This window comes from Oncorhynchus mykiss, chromosome 5 (assembly GCF_057628025.1).
Source record: "Oncorhynchus mykiss isolate SJ-2025 chromosome 5, ASM5762802v1, whole genome shotgun sequence".
In the NCBI taxonomy this organism is placed as follows: Eukaryota; Metazoa; Chordata; class Actinopteri; order Salmoniformes; family Salmonidae; genus Oncorhynchus; species Oncorhynchus mykiss.
The window spans coordinates 79,243,766-79,262,883 of record NC_143026.1 but is presented as its reverse complement, the minus strand read 5'-3'; the positions used below and the strand labels follow the sequence as shown (position 1 = coordinate 79,262,883).

The window sequence follows — 19,118 nt, the reverse complement described above, 5'->3', positions numbered from 1 at the left end:
TTGTCACAAGAAACCCAGCCTAAAACCCCAAACAGCAAGCAATGCAGATGTAAAAGCATGGGGGCTAGCAAAAAAACACCCTAGAAATGCAGAAACCTAGAGGGGAACCAGGCTCTGAGAGGTGGCCAGGTATCTTCTGGCTGTGCCAGGTGGGGATTATAAGACTACATGGCCATTAAGGCCAGATCTTTATTCAAGGTGTTCAAACATTCATAGATGACCAGCAGGGTCAAATAATAATCACAGTGGTTATAGAGGGTGCAACAGGTCAGCACCTCAGGAGTAAATCTCAGTTGGCTTTTCATAACCCAGAATTCAGAGGTTGAGACAGCAGGTGCGGTAGAGATAGACAGAGAGAAATGATTCCAAAACAAATCAAATTTTGGTCAACTCAATTATCTATTGGGTGAACATATGTTTCCCATGCCAAGAAAGCCCTTTGAATGTAATTGAATTGAAATAGAGAGAGAGAGAGAGAGAGAGAGAGAGAGAGAGAGAGAGAGAGAGAGAGAGAGAGAGAGAGAGAGAGAGAGAGAGAGAGAGAGAGAGAGAGAGAGAGAGAGAGAGAGAGAGAGAGAGAGAGAGAGAGAGAGAGAGAGAGAGAGAGAGACAGCAAACCAGTGACTCAGCCCTTTTAATAAGGTCAGAGGCAGATAATCCCGGTGGAGAGAGGGGAGCTGGCCGCGCAGAGACAGCAAGTGTGGTTCGCCACTCCAGTGCCTTGTCGTTCACCACTGATGCAGACCTTTGGAAAAACAACATTTTAAAAAGTCTAATAAGTCCATGTGATATAGCTATGCCATCACAATAAATCCGTTATATTTTTTAGACAGGTCCAAAGAAGCATGATATGAAGAAACTGTAGTCTATTTCAGAAGAACAGAATAGCATACTCTGAGTTGTCCTTATGCCATATGGCTGTGGGTACACTAGTTCATTTAGCAGACAAGATTTGCTTAGAATTCTATGGCATTATTTTACAACTTTAGTTGTGATACAAACACTGGGTTACATGTTTTAATGTTTAATACACTCTAAGGCTGCATGATGAGACTCTAATGATGATTTGAAAAACGCTTCATGAAAGGCATGGGCTCTGCTTTGTTTTTTGCTCAGGTTGCACACACTTCATCAGTCTCTCATTCACAATTTGACAAGCACTTGATAATTCCTCGAATTTCACAGCTGCATTCCCTTTGTGTGGACGTCACGGCCCCTAAAATGTTTTATGTCTTTTGTGTCTAGTGGCCGTTGTGCCCTTGGGCTGAAATAGTCATTATAATATATTTTTCCCGGCTGCCTGCTCCAAAGTACTTCTTACTTACATGGCTCTCTCAGATAGCTCAATTCTCCTTGTCCAATGCCAGTCACATGATCAAGTCTTTCTCACAGGCTACAAGTGAAGGCAGACACATCCTGGACGCAACTGCACGCGTCCGAGGTGCATATTGAAGATATTGGAAGAACTGCCAACTTCTACTTTTTGTCAGACAACAAGATGAGTAGTCCAAAGGTAAAAACAGCAAAAGCACTAGACTATGTAAATCTACTATCCCCCCATAGTACAAAAGTTGACCTATTCTATTGTGTGTGAGAAATAAATATTCCTAACATAGTCTGAGACATTTGTGGGTTGCGATAGCACACACACACACACACACACACACACACACACACAAAGAGAAGTACGCCTGGCCCCGTCTGAGGGCTTAACTAATGTTATAAGACTTTTATACGAGATTGATTAGTGGGGTGGCTGTGGGCTAGCAGGGATAGTGGTAAAAGAAGTAGGGTGTGTGGGCAAACTTAGCCTGACTGACGAGACTCATGTGGTACACAGCGAGGGAGAGTAGAGGAAGACTTTGGTGTGTGTTTGGTGTCAGTCAGACTAGGGTAAATAAACACTGTGTCATGGGTAAATTGTCTACCACCCAGCACATAGCCTACACCTATACACACACACAATCAATCAAATATATTGTATAAAGCCCTTTTCACATCAGCATTTGTCACAAGAAACCCAGCCTAAAACCCCAAACAGCAAGCAATGCAGATGTAAAAGCATGGTGGCTAGGAAAAAAACACCATAGAAAAGCAGAAACCTAGAGGGGAACCAGGCTCTGAGAGGTGGCCAGGCATCTTCTGGCTGTGCCAGGTGGGGATTATAAGATTACATGGCCATTAAGGCCAGATCTTTATTCAAGATGTTAAAACATTCATAGATGACCAGCAGGGTCAAATAATAATCACAGTGGTTATAGAGGGTGCAACAGGTCAGCACCTCAGGAGTAAATCTCAGTTGGCTTTTCATAACCCAGAATTCAGAGGTTGAGACAGCAGGTGCGGTAGAGATAGACAGAGAGAGAGAAATGATTCCAAAACAAATCAAATTTTGGTAAACTCAATTATCTATTGGGTGAACATATGTTTCCCATGCCAAGAAAGCCCTTTGAATGTAATTGAATTGAAATAGAGAGAGAGGGAGAGAGAGAGAGAGAGAGAGAGAGTGAGCGAGCAAACCAGTGACTCAGCCCTTTTAATAAGGTCAGAGGCAAATAATCCCGGTGGAGAGAGGGGAGCTGGCCACGCAGAGACAGCAAGTGTGGTTCGCCACTCCAGTGCCTTGTCGTTCACCACTGATTCAGACCTTTGGAAAATATACATTTTAAAAAGTCTAATAAGTCCATGTGATATTGCTACACCAACACAATAAATCCGTTATATATTTTAGACAGGTCCAAAGAAACATGATATGAAAAAAATGTCTATTACAGAAGAACAGAGTAGCATACTCTGAGTTGTCATTATGTTAGGCCCTGACCTGGCTATGCCATATAGCTGTGGGCTACACTAGACAAGATTTGTTTAGAATTCTATGGCGTTATTTTATATTAGGAAGAATACAATTGAACGTAGCTGAATAATATAGAAAGGATATTTTCTCTACACAATTTTAGGGAGTGTGCGCACAGCTATTCTGTGTTGAGTGGTTAACAAAGAAGCTTGTCCTCGTATTATGTTTAATTTAGAGTTATTTATGACACTTTAGTTGTGATACAAACGTTGGGCTACATGTTTTAATGTTTAATACATTCTAAGGCTGCATGATGAGACTAATGATGATTTGAAAAAGGCATGCAGTCTTCTTTGTTTTTTGCTTAGGTTGCACACACTTCATCAGTCTCTCATTCACTATTTGACAAGCAATTGATCATGCCTCGAATTTCACAGCGGCATCCCCCTTGTGTGGCCGTAATGGCCACTAAAAAAATGTATGCATTTTGCGGCTAGTGGCCGTTGTGCCCTTGGGCTGAATATATATTTTTATATATTTTTTTATATTTTATATATATTTTTTTATATTTTTTATATTTTATATATATATTTTTTTCCCAGCTGCCTGTTCCAAAGCACCTCTTACTCACATGGCTCCCTCAGTTAGCTCAATTCTCATTATCCAATGCCGGTCGCATGATCGAGTCTTAAATACAGTAGTTTACCACCCAGCACATACACATAGCCGACACCTATACACACACAGAATCATTCAAATGTATTGTATGAAGCCCTTTTTACATCAGCATTCGTCACAAGAAACCCAACCTAAAACCCCAAACAGCAAGCAATGCAGATGTAATAGCACGGTTGCTAGAAAGAAAGGTTTCAAGAAAGACAGGAAGCTGGGAAGAAAACTAGAGAGTAACCAGGCTCTGAGATGTGTCCAGTCCTCTTCTGGCTGTGTACTGCTAAATTCTCTAAGAGGACATTGGTTGCGGCTCATGGTAGAGAAGTAAACATTACATTCTCTGGCAACAGCTCTGGTGGACATTCCTGCAGTCAGCATGCCAATTGCACACTCCCTCAAAAACTTGAGACATCTGTGGCATTGTGTTGTGTGACAAAATTGCACATTTTAGAGTGGCCTTTTATTGTCCCCAGCACAAGGTGCACCTGTGTAATCATGCCGTTTAAATCAGCTTCTTGATATACCACAGCTGTCAGATGGATGGATTATCTTGCCAAAGAATAAATGGTCACTAACAGGGATATAAACACATTTTTGCACAACATTTCAGAGAAATAAGCTTTTTTGTGAGTATGGAACATTTCTGGGATCTTTTATTTCAGTTCATGAAACATGGGACCAACACTTCACATGTTGCGTTTATATTTTTGTTCAGTGTACATAATGCAAGAAATAATAAAAAAAAACACAACCCCCTTTCAAAAAGCAGGATGTTTTAATACAACAATCATCAAATCCCATAAAACCTGGTTGTTGGTTGTTTCTCTTCAGAAGTAAATTTTTATCGGATTCAGAGTAAAATTACGACAGTATACAAGCATGAAATAGACTTGGCATTTTCTTGTATTTAACTATCATTCCTGTGTTTGAGCATTGGCACTTGTTTCATTGAGAAGCCATACATACATGATAATAACAAAATAAAGACAACATTTTCTGAGATATTCATCCAAGCATAGCATGAGTGCCAGTCTGTTTGTGCTATCATTCCAACTTCTTGTCACTCACTTTCATGTCAAACATTTGGCTTGACAATACCAGCAATGGAGTATGCAAGAACACAAACAGATCTGAGACCAGGCTAATCCAATATAATGGACCAGACCAGTTTCATTGGGTTTATGGGTCCAACTGCTTGTATATGTCTTTCAGATGTCTTGGCCTTGTGTTTTCAGGAGTAGAGGATAATGCAGGAGAAGAAGCCATGCGAGGGGAGGGAGCAGGAGGAAGTGGTTGAGCACAGTAAAGTTTAAAAGCGGGCGCGGATACGCTCCAGAGGGTCGGTTTCCCACAACTTGGGGTCCCAGGCCTGGAACCAGCCGGTGAAGGTTGGTGGTTCCATTCCCTGCTTGATCGTAGTGATGGCAATGCCCCGGCGACCAGAAGGGTCCGAATCCACATAGTCTTTGGCTAAAAGACAAGAAGAAAGCTCTACATTAAGCTCCATAGATCAGTTTCACAAACTCGGTCTTGGCCTAGCACTACACGTCTGATTCAAATGATCAACTCATCATCAAGCTTTGATTCTTTGAATCTGCTGTGTAGTGCTAGGGAAAAAACTAAATGGGGGGGGGGGGCCAGGACAGAGTTTGTGAAACCCTGCTATAGATTGACATTTTTTGTTAGGGACTACACTGAGGTAGTGATAGCGTGTATGCATCAACAATGGCCAATTGATAAATAATCTATTGTACCAATTTTTGCTGATCCGGTCCGCTCCACCTCATTGGCTTCGTTGCCGATCCAGAGGAAGATCTGTAAAAGTAATATAACAATTTTAAATGACTAGAATTGCCATTCCCATTCAAATCAATGCTCCTTGATGGGTGGAGCGGCGGCCATATTGGGTGTACCCATGCCAGGAAGTATTTAATTATATTTCTATGGCTTCAACCCTGCGCCCTCAGGGGATCATGGGATAGAGAAACAATAAAAGCAGAATGTGGAGAGGGATTGGAGGATTGGACCACTTCCTTTAAAAACTATCATGGCAGGACTTCAGTTGTATCAGAGCCACTGGGATCATGTGGATTATACTGTATAATGGTCTTCAACATCAGGCCAAGACCTTACCTGATCCCAAGTGTCCAGAAGCATGACGTCATCAGTTGCCAAGTCTGACTGGTTGAAATCTCCAGGCACCTCCTCAGCCTGAGAGAGAGAGAGATGAATACAGAGTATCCTTCACAAGAAATGATTCCATCCCTACACTAAGAGAAATCCACCCTCTACTCACTATGAGCCTGCCAGTCTTGTTAGAGCAGCCAAACAGGCGTGGTGGCTTAACCATCTTCTGCAGGCTCCTAGAGGTCTGGTACTCCTTCTTCCCTCCCAGAGCAGACCAGAACCCAGCTGGGGAAGGATGCAGAACAATACAATATGGTACATCAGAAACACTCATCATACCAGTATGGAAAACAAGTTTAATTCAATGCAAATGAAGGAAAATCTGAAAAATTAACTATAAAGCGGCCGGCAATGACATTTGCCTAAAAGACAAAAAGTAGCTTTAGAAAAACAAGAATAAATTGGAGTAATTTTGAAATGACTATTCATATGCATTATTTGCTAATAAAAGTGTTACATTAAACGTATTTCAAAGACAAAGTAAATTAATCCTATCATCACTAAAATATGTTATGTTATGCCTGTGATTAGGTGTAAGACTAAAACACCCACCTGGCTCCTTGCCCTCTGACACCTCAGTGGCACTTCCTCCTCCCAGGAAAGAGGTGACGTATTGGGCTGCAGCCAGCTCCTCCTCAGTGGCCCCCACTCCCCTCCACAGGAACACAGTGTTAGGGGACTTCAGCACAAACACATCATTGGTGTTCAGGAATGCAGCAGAGGGCTCCACCTGGATAGGAGAGAATGGGAGCGAGGGAGTGATAGTGAGAGAAAGAGAAGTGGTGAGGTACTCCTATCCTATAATCCTCCTCAGTTACTTTATTAACTGTACGAAAATAAATGTTTCCTTTCTCATATTCCTTATGTAACTTCATAACTTCTGCCCTAATTTAAAGTAATCAGGATCATTAAAAATATCAGTGGTTAGTACTGTAGTTTGTGTATGTTGTGTGATCACCTAAACCTACATAGGCCTTCAGTTTGTGTGTGTGTGTGTGTGTGTGTGTGTGTGTGTGTGTGTGTGTGTGTGTGTGTATGTATGCAACCAATACATTTAGATTTGATTTGTATATGTTGTATGACTGACTGACCTCTACAGCCCGTGTGGCCCTGGTGGAGCTCTGGCGGATGTGGAAGAGGCGTGTGGAGCCCACCCTGCTCTGGCCTCCCTTACGGGACGTCCCCCCCAGGTGGATCACCATGGGCTTCCCCTTGAAAAGACTCATCAGGTGGGCCGGCTCCTGGCCCTGAGTCACACGCACCTGGAGGAGAGAGTAGGAGAGGAGACACTTCAGCACATCCGTCAAACCACAGATTAGGATCGACACACACACACACAAGAGGCTGGAACCTGCACAGGGTCATCCACAGAGCAGTGCCTCTGGAGCCTTCACAAGTTCAACCATTTAAGTCAAGACAATGATATATAGAGAACCACTTTTTATGACATATGTGATGTGATTAAAGAAGATATATCTGTTATGAATAGTGTCTGAATTAGTATTTCACCTGGACAGGAGACCCTCCCATGGAGTCATCCAGCCTGACAGTCAGGAAGGCGGAGGCAGCCAGCTCATCCTGAGTACACTTCAGCCCCTGCCTGCAATCATCAATCAATCAATCTTACAGGGATATGAATAGGGACAAACACAGAGAACAGATGTGTTCCTGCCTCCTGCAGAGTTAGGCCTATAGCTTAAGCATGATTATGTCTCCCTCTTGTGGCCATATGGTGAACAATACTCACCAGGTGTAGATGATGTGCTGCTCCCTGCCTCCCAGGCGGTAGCTGTACAGTACCAGGTAGCAGTCACCTCCATAGAACTGGCCATAGCTGGAGGGGTCCACTGGCACCTGGTCACCATCCTCCACACGCCACACCTGAGGAGGAGATCCATCTCCTTTACATTACGACATACACTGAGTGTACAAAATATTAATAACACATTCCTAATATTGAGTTGCACCTCAACTTTTGCCCTCAGAACTGCCGCATGGACTCTACAAGGTATCGAAAGCGTTCCACAGGAATGCTGGCCCATGCGGACTCCAATGCTTCCCACAGTTGTGTCAAGGATGTCCTTTGGGTGTTGTACCATTCTTGATAGGGGCGCAACTTTGGTTTTAGAAGTGGGGAGACAAGTTACAAGAGTGCTCCACATCCCACCAGCAGAAATAACCTGGCAGCTGGCAGAGAGAGGTGGCATGACACCAGAAATTAAGCCTAATGTGTTCATAATGTTTTGTACACTCATTGTACTTCTCCCAGTGTGTCATGTTCTACATTAAACACACCAGAAGTAGTAGAGTTACATCAGTATTTCCCAAACCTCTCCTCCAGTACCTATGCAAAAGATACATTTCAATTGAATGCATTCAGTTGTACAACTGACTAGGTATCCATTTTCCCCAGCCAGTGCCACTTGTTTTAATAGTCCTGAGTTAGATCATTGTATGTCATCACTACTATCTTCCAGCCGTACCTGAACCTTCCCGGATCCGTCATCCACCATGCCATGCTGGGCTGCCATGGTCTTGTTGGTGTGCAGGCCGGAGGAGTCAAAGGGGACCTGCACCACCCTGGCGATACGCCCCAAGCTGTAGGCCTGGCCTGGGCCCGTGGTCTGGTCCTTATCCTTCCAGTTACAAAAGAACTGCTTGAACAGGGTGGTCTCTCCTCCGCCTGGCAACACCTGGACCTGTAGAATTAAATAGAGTAGACTTCAAAGGACTTTATCAATCCACAGATCTGAGAGGATGTTGATGGGATGTGGAGTGGTGGCTGTAATGGAATGCCATTCCCTTTATGTATGGAAAATGCCCGACCAGGGGGACTAACGTGTTCTTCCGGAGTTGGCGGTGTTACCACTTGAGACTAACTTCCCAAACAAGTTCAGAATATTCAAGGCAGCAGTAGTGACGGGGGAGAGGTTTGATGTAACGTTACCTGGGTGTGTCTGGGGTACTTCTTCTCCTTGATAAACTGCTCTGCGGCCTTCATGGCAGCATTGCGTTCAGCTGTGTTGGCACTAGGTCCTTTCCAGATGAAGATCTTGCTGTCCACTCCATTGTCCAGAATGTAACACTCACTGGGGGAAAGCATTTCTTGTTTGAAGGGGCTGGTCTGGGCCACCACTGATGCCTTCATGGAGCCTGCCGCATCAGAGATCTACAATACATCTTTATTCATCAATATTATACAGCGACAACGGAAATGGCTACTTTTGCTGTCAGAGTGCGCAGTGCCATGCCATAACAGGTCAGACTGGGAGCATCACAAGGCTGCAAATCTTTACCATGTAGAGAGCTCCTTTCTTCTGGTTGGATCTATCAACAGACTCGTCATCAGGGCTTCCTGCAGGGATGTTGGGTTTGGGCCCTAGAGCCTAAAAATAAACACAATCACAACAATGCTTCATGTCGTGAATAATGGGAAATAAGTCATAGACAAGTTAATTAGCTCTGCCTAAGAAGTCCCAGTGCACTCCTCTAAAAAGGTTCCAGCATTGCATAAAATACCCTGTACATAGTTTGTGACCACCATGCAACTCCTTACCCTTTAAATGCATTGAATGAGATAAGATCGTACCACAATGTCTTAGCGTGCCCAGAGCACATAATAATGGCAGATGCCAGTAACCACCCCCCTCATATTCTCTGACCCTTCCAATGTAACAGGGTCAGGAAGTGGTGGTGGTGGTGGCTATCCTCCCTCCGCGATTATCGGTGTGTGTGTCTGTGTGTGAGTGTGTGTGTGTGTGTGTGTGTGTGTGTGTGTGTTTGTGTGAGAGAGAGAGTGACTCACGTCGATGACAGCCTGTGGCTCTCCTCCCTCCTCAATCATCAGCAGAGTGGCACGGCCATTTCTCTCGTTGTCACGGACATCGATGGCCACCTGGGACGCCTTCAGACGCTCAAAGCTGTTGCACTCGCTGCCACACCACTGGAAGACGTCCTGAGAATAGAAACAAAAGCTGTCTGAATGACCATGACTCAGACTAAGGGAAGAGACTCTTGCCTTTATGCACAGGGGAGAGTGGGGTAAGTTGAGCCAAATGGGTACGTTAAGCCACCCTTGTTTATAGGAAACCATACACAAAATGTATCATTTGATCAAATATTTAGGAAGAGGTCATCATTTCATGGAGTCTGTGAAGGAAGAAACCACATGGAAAAAGTGGTAAGCAAGTCAGGCCCAAAAAACATTTTTTTTGTGTTAGAGGTTTCATGATGCTTGTATCTAAACCAAAGTAGATACTTTTAAGATTGTTCTATACATCAGTTTGGGTCTCTATAAGCTACAATATGAGGTCCTAAACCTAGCATGAAAGTGCATCCTTGTAGCTGCGTGGGCTAATTTAGTCAAAATGTTTGCCTTGGGGTAAGTTGAGCCAATGGTTGAGCCAATGGCAAGTTAAGCAAATTGAAGTGTTTTCTTTCCTGGGGCAATGCAAGGCAATATCGCTGGGATCTGAAGTAACAACAGGACCTGGCCTATGTTAAAAGTCTTGAAAAAAATAGTTTGTTAGGTGTTAAGCCTGTGTTAAAATATTCTTCAAATTATTAAAAGACAAAACATTTATTGTGTTTGGGAAAAAAAGCAAGATGTGGGTTTAAAAAGGTAGTGCTAATATTCAATTCAGCACGGCTCAACTTACCCTGTCCCGGGGCTCAACTTACCATGTCCCAGGAGACCACTTCTTTTGGACATGCAATGTTTTCAAGACAGTAATGTTTACATGCATTCTGATTATTCCCAGGGATACAGACCATCCTAAAATATATGTAGATATCTTTGTTAGACAGAATACTATATTTCCCTTGACGGCGTGATGCTGAATGTACAAAATGGCTCAACTTATCCCACTCCCCTCTACTTATTCATGCTCATGCATGATCCACAAAATAACAACTGGGGTATTTTACAGCCCTCTCCTTCTTTGGAGAGGGCTGTAAAATCACCCTCATTACACATATGCAAACATTGTGCATGTGGGATCATTGTGTTTCTGCCTATCTGCCTATGTGACAATCCCCTTATGTAGCATTGGCCAAGTTCAACACGTGAGTCTGGTTGAGGAGACTTAGTAACATATCATAATTTAGCTTAGTCTCCGATAGGCTATCCCAGCCTCACCTTTCCTAGGTCGATGATGAAACAGTCTCCTCTGTTGAAGCTGGACCAGGACATGTCTACCTCCGTGGCCCTGATGGCCCTGCGGCCCTTGATGTGCAGCAGACGCTTGACGTTCATGTCGTTGGTCACCACGTGCTGGAAGCCAGAGGCCACCCCACCTTGCTGAAGACCAGACAATGGAAATAGTGTATCAGGTTAACGAAGCTAACAATAATACATTGCTTATAAGAAGTTTATATATATTTATGGTACACACTGCATGTTAAACTCCAACGTCATTGACAGCAACTTTGTTCAGAGTTGTAAGTAAACATTTACTTCCATAGCTTCCTCTACTTGCCAATCCAGAAGCTAATGTAAAATCTTGCCAGACATGCAGCCATTTGGCTTTCTGGAATTAGACCCATATGTGTCCTCCCTTAGCCTGTCCATCATTTGAAACTCTCCATGGCAACCCTCTATGGAAAACTTTATCCACTGCAGATGCTAAAACTTACATACACACATTACTATAAATAGCACAGTTACTTTTTTAGCAAATCCCTCTTTTGTGCATGTACAGCTTCAAATATGGGCAACATGTGTCATGACTCATTAGTATTTCAATACTTTGATGGGTGTGTTGCTGTTGTTCTCACTAGAGTATTGATTAATACACATTTTACCATCCTTTAACTGGACGCTGGTAATCAGTAGCTGTGAACTTGAGTCTCATTAGTCAACAAGTTCAAATGGGACTCCACTCTACCAATACTTAACCTAATAATGAGAAACCCACGCACAATCTTTTCGATAATTACCCTTCTCTTCAAATTCATTTGGGGTTCAATGTCACTGACATACTTAGAGAAGTATAGTAGTGGGATGTATAACAACAGAGTAAGCATCTACGTGCTGGAAAAGGAAACCAAAGCTATACTAGGGTTGTCATGCGAGACACAGCGAGACCTTCAGTCATTTTTAAAAGGATGTGCAGTACTGTATTTATTAAGGATCCCCATTAGCTGCTGCCTTGGGTACAGCTACTCTTTCTGGGGTCCAAACACATTAAGGCACTTACATCACACATAAAACTAAATCCAAAACAATACATAATTCAACATAATTACACCACCACATATCTACAATACAAAATGTATAATACCACCATACAACAATATATATGTGTGTGTGTGTGTAGAGTATGCGTGCTAGCGTGTGTGGGTATCTTTATTTAACCAAGAAACACTTGAGGTTTTTCTATGACGCTCTGATCTAAGCTAATATGCCCAATTGTCTCTCTGAGATGTTATTCTGAAATATCTAACCTTGTACTTGATGCCAGACTTGAAGTAACCCAGGAAGGTGAGAGACTCGTTGTTCTGCACCTCTCTGAACTGGACCGGGCCTCCGCCCAGGAAATCATCCAGCTGGGTGGTAAAGATGGCTGCCGCACCTTTCTCATCCTGAGAACTCTCACTTCCTGTGGTATCAGCCAATAGAGACGTGGGGAGTTGAGGAAGAAGACCAATGGGAAAGTCCATATGAACATACAGAACGGTGTTGGGTGAAGTTTCCCCTAGTTGCAGTTCTTGGGTCAGTTTAGCATTTGTCCTACTAATGGTTTAGGTTAGGATTGCTGATCCTAGATCTGTACATAGGGGTAAGTTCTCCCCGGAGCATACACAACAATACAAGGGAGGAACCTTTCAGTTCCTTATCAAATAGATATGACAAGTGAACAGGCATGTATCTTTTTATAACCCTTTATAACCCATTTCCTGCACATATAGGATAATGGTTTAAGGCTCAGCCTGAGTGGCCATGGTGATAAGCTATATCAGTCGGGTAACCAGCTCTCTCTCTCACCCAGCCACATGTGGATGTAGTATGAGGGGGCAGCCGTGGTGTAGAGAAGAACGTAGCAGTCTCCGGTGAAGAAGTTTCCGTGGAGCTGTTTAAGAACCGGCTTCAGATCCATCTTCTCCACGCGCCACACCTGAAGACCAGGCTCCTTCCCTGCAGTCTGAAATTCCTTATGGAACACCATGGTTCTGGAGAGGAGGAGAAACAAAGTGACATTTCATACTTGAGCTTGCCGTAGTTAGGACTTCAACAATGTTATGTAATAGTAACCAACCCATATCTTGATCCACTACTCTACAAGCCATCTATTTCCATCTTGATCTAATTCTCTGTTTGGTGAGTGCTATACAAGGTGACTGTTGTTACCACTGACAAACACAAAAAACCCTCAGTGATGTCAAAGATATGATGGAAACTTATGGCTCTTTATCACCTGTTATGGAGACCTTTAAATCAAATTAAAGTTTATTGGTCGGGTACACAGATATTTGCAGGTATAGAAAAATGCTTATGCTTCTAGCTCCAACAGTGTAGTAATATTTAGCAATATAATAACAATACACACAATCAAAAATTGCACAAAATATCAGAATGAGTAATGTCAGAGTCCGTCCATAGAGCGTCTGTAGTGTGAAAGGTTAATCTATGGCGCTAATAATTGTCACCCATTCTCCCGCTCCAGCGCTCGATGTTGCCGCTCTACTAACAACCGGTCCTGGCAACCCACAGTATGCACACCTGGCAACCATCTTTATTTAGCCCTCAGTATTCAGGCAGTATTGGTTTTGTTTTCATGTCTAGTACGCTTCTCTTGTTTTTTATATCTTCAGGTTCTTTGTTATTAAACTCACCAACTGCACTTGCTTCCTGACTCTCTGCGTCTACATTACAATAATGGAAGTTGCACCTAGATTCCTAAGTCATACACTACCAGTCCAAAGTTTTAGAACACCAAGTAATTCAATATTTTTTACATTGTAGAAAAATAGTGAAGTCATCAAAACAATGAAATAACACATATGGATTGTGTAGTAACCAAAAAAGTATTAAACAAATCAAAATATAATTTATATTTGAGATTCTTCAAATAGCCACCCTTTGCCTCGATGACAGTTTTGCACACTCTTGGCATTCTCTCAACCATCTTCACCTGGAATGCTTTTCCAACAGTCTTGAAGGAGTTTCCACATATGCTGAGCACTTGTTGGCTGCTTTTCCTTCACTCTGCGGCCCGACTCATCCCAAACCAGGTCGGGATTTTGGAGGCCAGGTCATCTGATGCAGCACTCATCACTCTCCTTCTTGGTCAAATAGCCCTTACTCAGACGCCTCCATACTTTACGGTGGGAAATACACAAGCGGAGATTACCCGCTCACCCACTCCTCGTCTCACGAAGACACGGCAGTTGGAACCAAAAGTCTCCCATTTGGACTCCAGACCAACAAACAAATTTCCACCGGTTTAATGCCCATTGCTCGTGTTTCTTGACCCAAGCAAGTCTCTTCTTCTTATGTGTCGTTTTTAGTAGTGGTTTCTTTGCAGAAATTTGACCATGAAAGCGTGATTCTCGCAGTCTCCTCTGCACAGTTGATGTTGAGATGTCCGTTACTTGAATTTATTTGGGCTGCAATTCCTGAGGCTGGTAACGCTAATGAACTTGTCCTCTGCAGCAGAGGTAACTCTGGGTCTTCCATTCCTGTGGTGGGCCTCATGAGAGCCAGTTTCATCATAGCGCTTGATGGTTTTTGTGACTGCACTTGAAGAACCTTTCAAAGTTCTTGAAATGTTCCGGATTGACTGACCTTCATATATGTCTTAAAGTAATGATAGACTGTAATTTCTCTTTGCTTATTTCAGCTGTTCTTGTCATGATATGGACTTGGTCTTTAACCAAATAGGGCTATCTTCTGTATATCCCCCCTACCTTGTCACAACACAACTGATTGGCTCAAACGCATTAAGGAAAGAGTTTCCACAAATGAACTTTTAAGAAGGCACACCTGTGAATTTAAATGCATTCCAGGAAGCTCATGAAGCTGGTTGAGAGAATGCCAAGAGTGTGCAAAGCTATCATCAAGGCAAAGGGTGGCTATTTGAAGAATCTCAAATATAAAAAATATTTTGATTTGTCTAACACTTTTTTGGTCACTACATGATTCCATGTGTGTTATTTCATAGTTTTGATGTCTTCACTATTATTCTACAATGTAGAAAATAGTCAAAATAATTAAAAACCCTTGAATGAGTAGGTGTTCTAAAACTGTATATTGGCCTTTCAAGGAAGGAACAAATAAATAAATAAAACACATATTTTTTTTCTTTATATTATCTTTAACCAGATCTATGTGTTATATTCTCCTACATTAATTTCACATTTCAAAGAGTTTCAAGAATATGCATATCCTTGCTTCAGGTGCTGAGATTTGGGTATGTCATTTTAGGCTAAATTGTGAAAAAAAAAAAGGGTCTGATCCTTAAGAGGTTTTAATACACAACACAGGGCAAAGCTTCCCATCCTTAGTGAATGTTTTTCTCAGGTAAACTGAGGTAATTGTTGGCCCACCGAAGAGAAAGCCATATGAACAGTATTATTTACATAAGACAGGTGTGTGTTCTGTGGAATGGCCCACCATAATGGCAGCATATACCAGGGTGTCTGTTTGCAAAACAAATATTTGTTGGCGACCAATGATTATTTTCTTGGACAGTCTATCTTTACTATGGCTGTCTTCCATCATCAAAACAAAAATGTAATGTGTGCTTGAATTTATAAACTCATGTCTTTATTACTGGAAGTATTAATGAGAGTATATCTCATATTGGACTTAACATAAAACCTGTTACTTTACTATTATTACTCCTTTATTGACAATTGTGTGTCTAACTAAGCTTTGATCCAAATGGCACACTAATCCCTATACAGTGCACTACATTTGACCAGAGCCCTAAATCTGTGTTGATCTAGGGTGGTGGTGCAAAGAGAGTGAATCAAGTGACCCTGATTGACTCATGGGAGAACTTGGAACAGTAGCTCTCTCAATTTCTCTCCAAATTGACTGTTTGGAAGACTGATCCTTTTCTCAACAATCCAGCAACTGAAAATGTACAGTACTTAAGTCCATTTCACCATACAAGCAGGAATGACATAATATCAATACAATTTTTCCTGCAGCCATGTTTTGATTGAAGCTTCTTGTGAGATTGGATAAGAAGATACAGTTCTCCTAAGGAAGGAATCTGTAAACATATGCCCATTTGTGACCCATTTGTTCCTCTAACCAATTATCCTCTAGTATTCCCCTAGCAGCTGGTTTCCTATGTGGTGCTACTGGATGAGTTCTGGGTTAATTCTGGTAGAGGATGACTCAACACAAAACCACCTCAGAACACAGATGACAAAAACTATAGGATTCATGACCCTCAAAAACAGTAAAGTTCCTACTTTTACAAAAAATGTTATGTAAGATTGAGACAAACATGATAAGAATACATGATATATTTAATTCATTAAATAAATTCATATGAATTATCAGTCATTAGAATATTAAATTCACAATCTCATCGTGCAAAAAAGCATCAACATTCAGAGAGATACATGACAGAGATGGACTTATTTTTTTCAATGTTCAAATCCTAACTTTCCATATTCTCTAGTCAACATGTTGACACAACAACTCAATTAAGCAATCAAATGGAGAACTGTAGCCTACAAGTATTTTTTATCTCTTTAATTCCTCTGCAAGATATGACATGACTCACAGTACAAGGACTGTTTTTGAGTAGGTTTCTTTCCTCTTGGATTCATGTGATTCTAGCCAGCCGACACCCATTATAATTTAAAGGCACAGTGGCAGTAAATTCCCGAAATGATGAATGAAATAGAAGCGTATTGAAGTTCTATTTATTTTTTACTTACATTTTCGAACAGTTATTTTTCACTACGCTTGACCACTCTACACATTTTGAGTGACATCTATTTAAAATAGCGAAAGACATCCAGCCTAGGCTACCTGATATGAGTTTACAGGGCAACTGCAATATGATAAAGAATAGATCTACCGGCAGCAACATTTTACTTCAATACTTAAGATTCTGATAATAAACAACTTTATAGTTTAGTTCGTCTCTAAAGAAGCTACATAAATTACTATGTTTCCTATTTTCCATGAACATAGGCTTTCTTTTCTTTCAGATCAATTTATGCATTTATTTTACAAATCTATGTGTATCCTTATTGTATGAGAACAAGTTGATGTAGTTATAAAATGTTGTATTATATATATTTTTTTTACCTGTTAGTAGAAAACTCTCGAAGATGAACTCAGCAGAAAAGTCAGATTTGGATGTTGTGTAGTATTCCAGATTCTGAAAAGATTGAACGTGAGAGAGGATATTATATAGCTGGAGGACAGCGCTCGGGAAAGAAGAGGCGTCTCCGGACGCGCCCCAACCCACCTGCAAGTAACAACACGTCGTAATCATACCACTACAGTCCTACATTGAGTAAGGTACCAGTCATTGGCAGCAGTGGTGGTTCCAGCTTGTATGGCTCCCTGGGCGAACCCCCACTTTAGCGCCCCCCCCCAACAGCAACAAAAAAACACCATTCTGCACTGTAATTTTTATTCAGGCATTTGGAACAACGCAAAGAAATAATAATAACATTTAAAACTATATAAATATATATATTTTTTAAAGACTCATAAATATCCAAAAGTAACAAAGACAAATATAAACAAATTGTAGTATATAAATACAAATAAAAAAGAGAATCAAATGATTACACTATTACCCTATTGCTAACAAAAAACACAAATAAAACTAAATTGCACAAATCCTGTAACACAAATAGAATAACACACTTATAAAGAAGATAACCTGATTATTACACTATTGCACTTCAAACAAGAAACACAAACTAAATTGCACAACTAATTGCATTAGTACTGTACAAAGTTAGAGGTGCGCTATTTGATAGATTCCCCGCTCGCCCTACCTCGGGCTTCCAGTGGAGAGCCCTGAGGTCAACCTACCTCGCCCCATCTCGTACTTCTGAGTGGGAGACCTTCCCAGCTCACAAACTAGATCGCGCAAATGTCACCATTCAGATATATTTTTTTTGTGTGCGGGCGCCCAATGCCGCACCGGGCAAGATGCCTATGCCTAAATCCGCCACTGATGGGCAGGAATGGAGTACAAAAAAATATTTGTATACGTATTTATGGAACTTTACAACTATTGTCACTGTATGATAAATTCCATACATGTCAGCATTTATTCACACACCAATGCAGCACAGATCATGACTATAACATTGCCATGTAATAAACTTGTATTCGTGTGTAATAAATCCTGTTTTGAGTTTTATTTATATTCTGGTTATGTAGGAGTATGGAATGTTTTTGCTAAATGCAAAGTGGCATTTCAAACATGACAACAACTATGCCTACATAAATAACAAAGACAGCATTCCCAGTCTCTTGAGGGCCCAGTGACCTCAGTCTACACCCAACCAGGGTTGGGGTCAATTCCATTTAAATTCCAGTCAATTCACAAAGTCAACCAAGTTACAATTCCAAATTTTCCACATTGAAAAGCATTGAAGATAATTGGAATGTCAGTGCACTTCCTGAATTGACTGGAATTGAAATGGAACCCTGCACCCAACAACTATTATTTACTGAAACAGAGTACTTTGTTTCCCTTGACATCATGCATGATATGAGTAGTTAAAATAAAAGTACATTATTTTGCTTCTTGACTGGCTGCATCACCACTTGGTAAGACAACTGCACTGCCCTCGACAACAAAGTGCTACAGAGGGTGCTGCAGACGGCAGTCTCAATATTATTTTGGCAGGACACCTTGTCCCATTGTGCTGTCTCTCACTCAGCTTAAAATATGTGCTCCAGCTGCAGACACCACAGAATAGTATTGAGGGTATAATAACAATAGGGAATGCACCAGATTAAACTTCTCAAAGACTTTAAACCCATTCTGAATGAAACTGCACGTTGAAGCACATTCATGTGTACCACTCAGATGAGAGAAATGTGGTGCTTGGTTTAAGTTGCTCAATGTCTGAGGTTGTTACCAGAATGTGAAAATCATGCCTTTCTTTTACAATTAAACAACTCATAAAACAGAGTTTCCCAAACCTCGGTCCTTGTGACACCAAGGGGTGCCGTTTTTGCCTTAACACTACACAGCTAATTTCAAATGATCAAAGCGTGATGATTTTATTATTTTTTAATCCGCTGTGTAATGCTAGGGCAAAAAACAAAACGTGCAAGCCTTGGGCTCCCGAGGACCGAGTTTGGTCCCTTCCCTAAGAAAACACGTCAAATACATACATGTAAGACACCATTCCCAGACTCTTGTGGGTTCAGCAACTCCAGTCTTCACCCTACAACAATAAATTGCTGAAACACTTTTTTCCCCCCAGGCATCATGCATTCTTTCTCCTGTTTTTTTCCACTCTC

General features: G+C 41.6%; 1 protein-coding gene across 3 annotated transcripts; it reads right to left on the bottom strand.

The window, feature by feature from the left end:
• Nucleotides 1–4,222: 4,222 nt before the first annotated feature.
• Nucleotides 4,223–19,118, bottom strand: scinla (scinderin like a). Of its 3 annotated transcripts, none has more exons than XM_090236070.1 (17): nucleotides 18,990–19,118; nucleotides 16,929–17,001; nucleotides 12,639–12,823; nucleotides 12,098–12,252; nucleotides 10,791–10,952; nucleotides 9,459–9,608; nucleotides 8,950–9,039; nucleotides 8,601–8,822; nucleotides 8,137–8,352; nucleotides 7,401–7,534; nucleotides 7,163–7,253; nucleotides 6,745–6,915; nucleotides 6,206–6,383; nucleotides 5,763–5,878; nucleotides 5,600–5,677; nucleotides 5,221–5,281; nucleotides 4,223–4,936 (listed from the first exon to the last, which is right to left on the bottom strand). In XM_090236070.1, exons 3-17 carry the CDS (start codon nucleotides 12,817–12,819, stop codon nucleotides 4,776–4,778), a joined length of 2,166 nt encoding a protein of 721 aa, XP_090092196.1. In that variant the 5' UTR covers nucleotides 12,820–12,823; nucleotides 16,929–17,001; nucleotides 18,990–19,118; the 3' UTR covers nucleotides 4,223–4,775. The 3 variants fall into 3 exon arrangements, with proteins under 3 accessions (XP_090092196.1, XP_090092193.1, XP_090092195.1); XM_090236067.1 differs by lacking the exon at nucleotides 18,990–19,118 and adding an exon at nucleotides 17,670–17,746; XM_090236069.1 differs by lacking the exon at nucleotides 18,990–19,118 and adding an exon at nucleotides 17,092–17,203.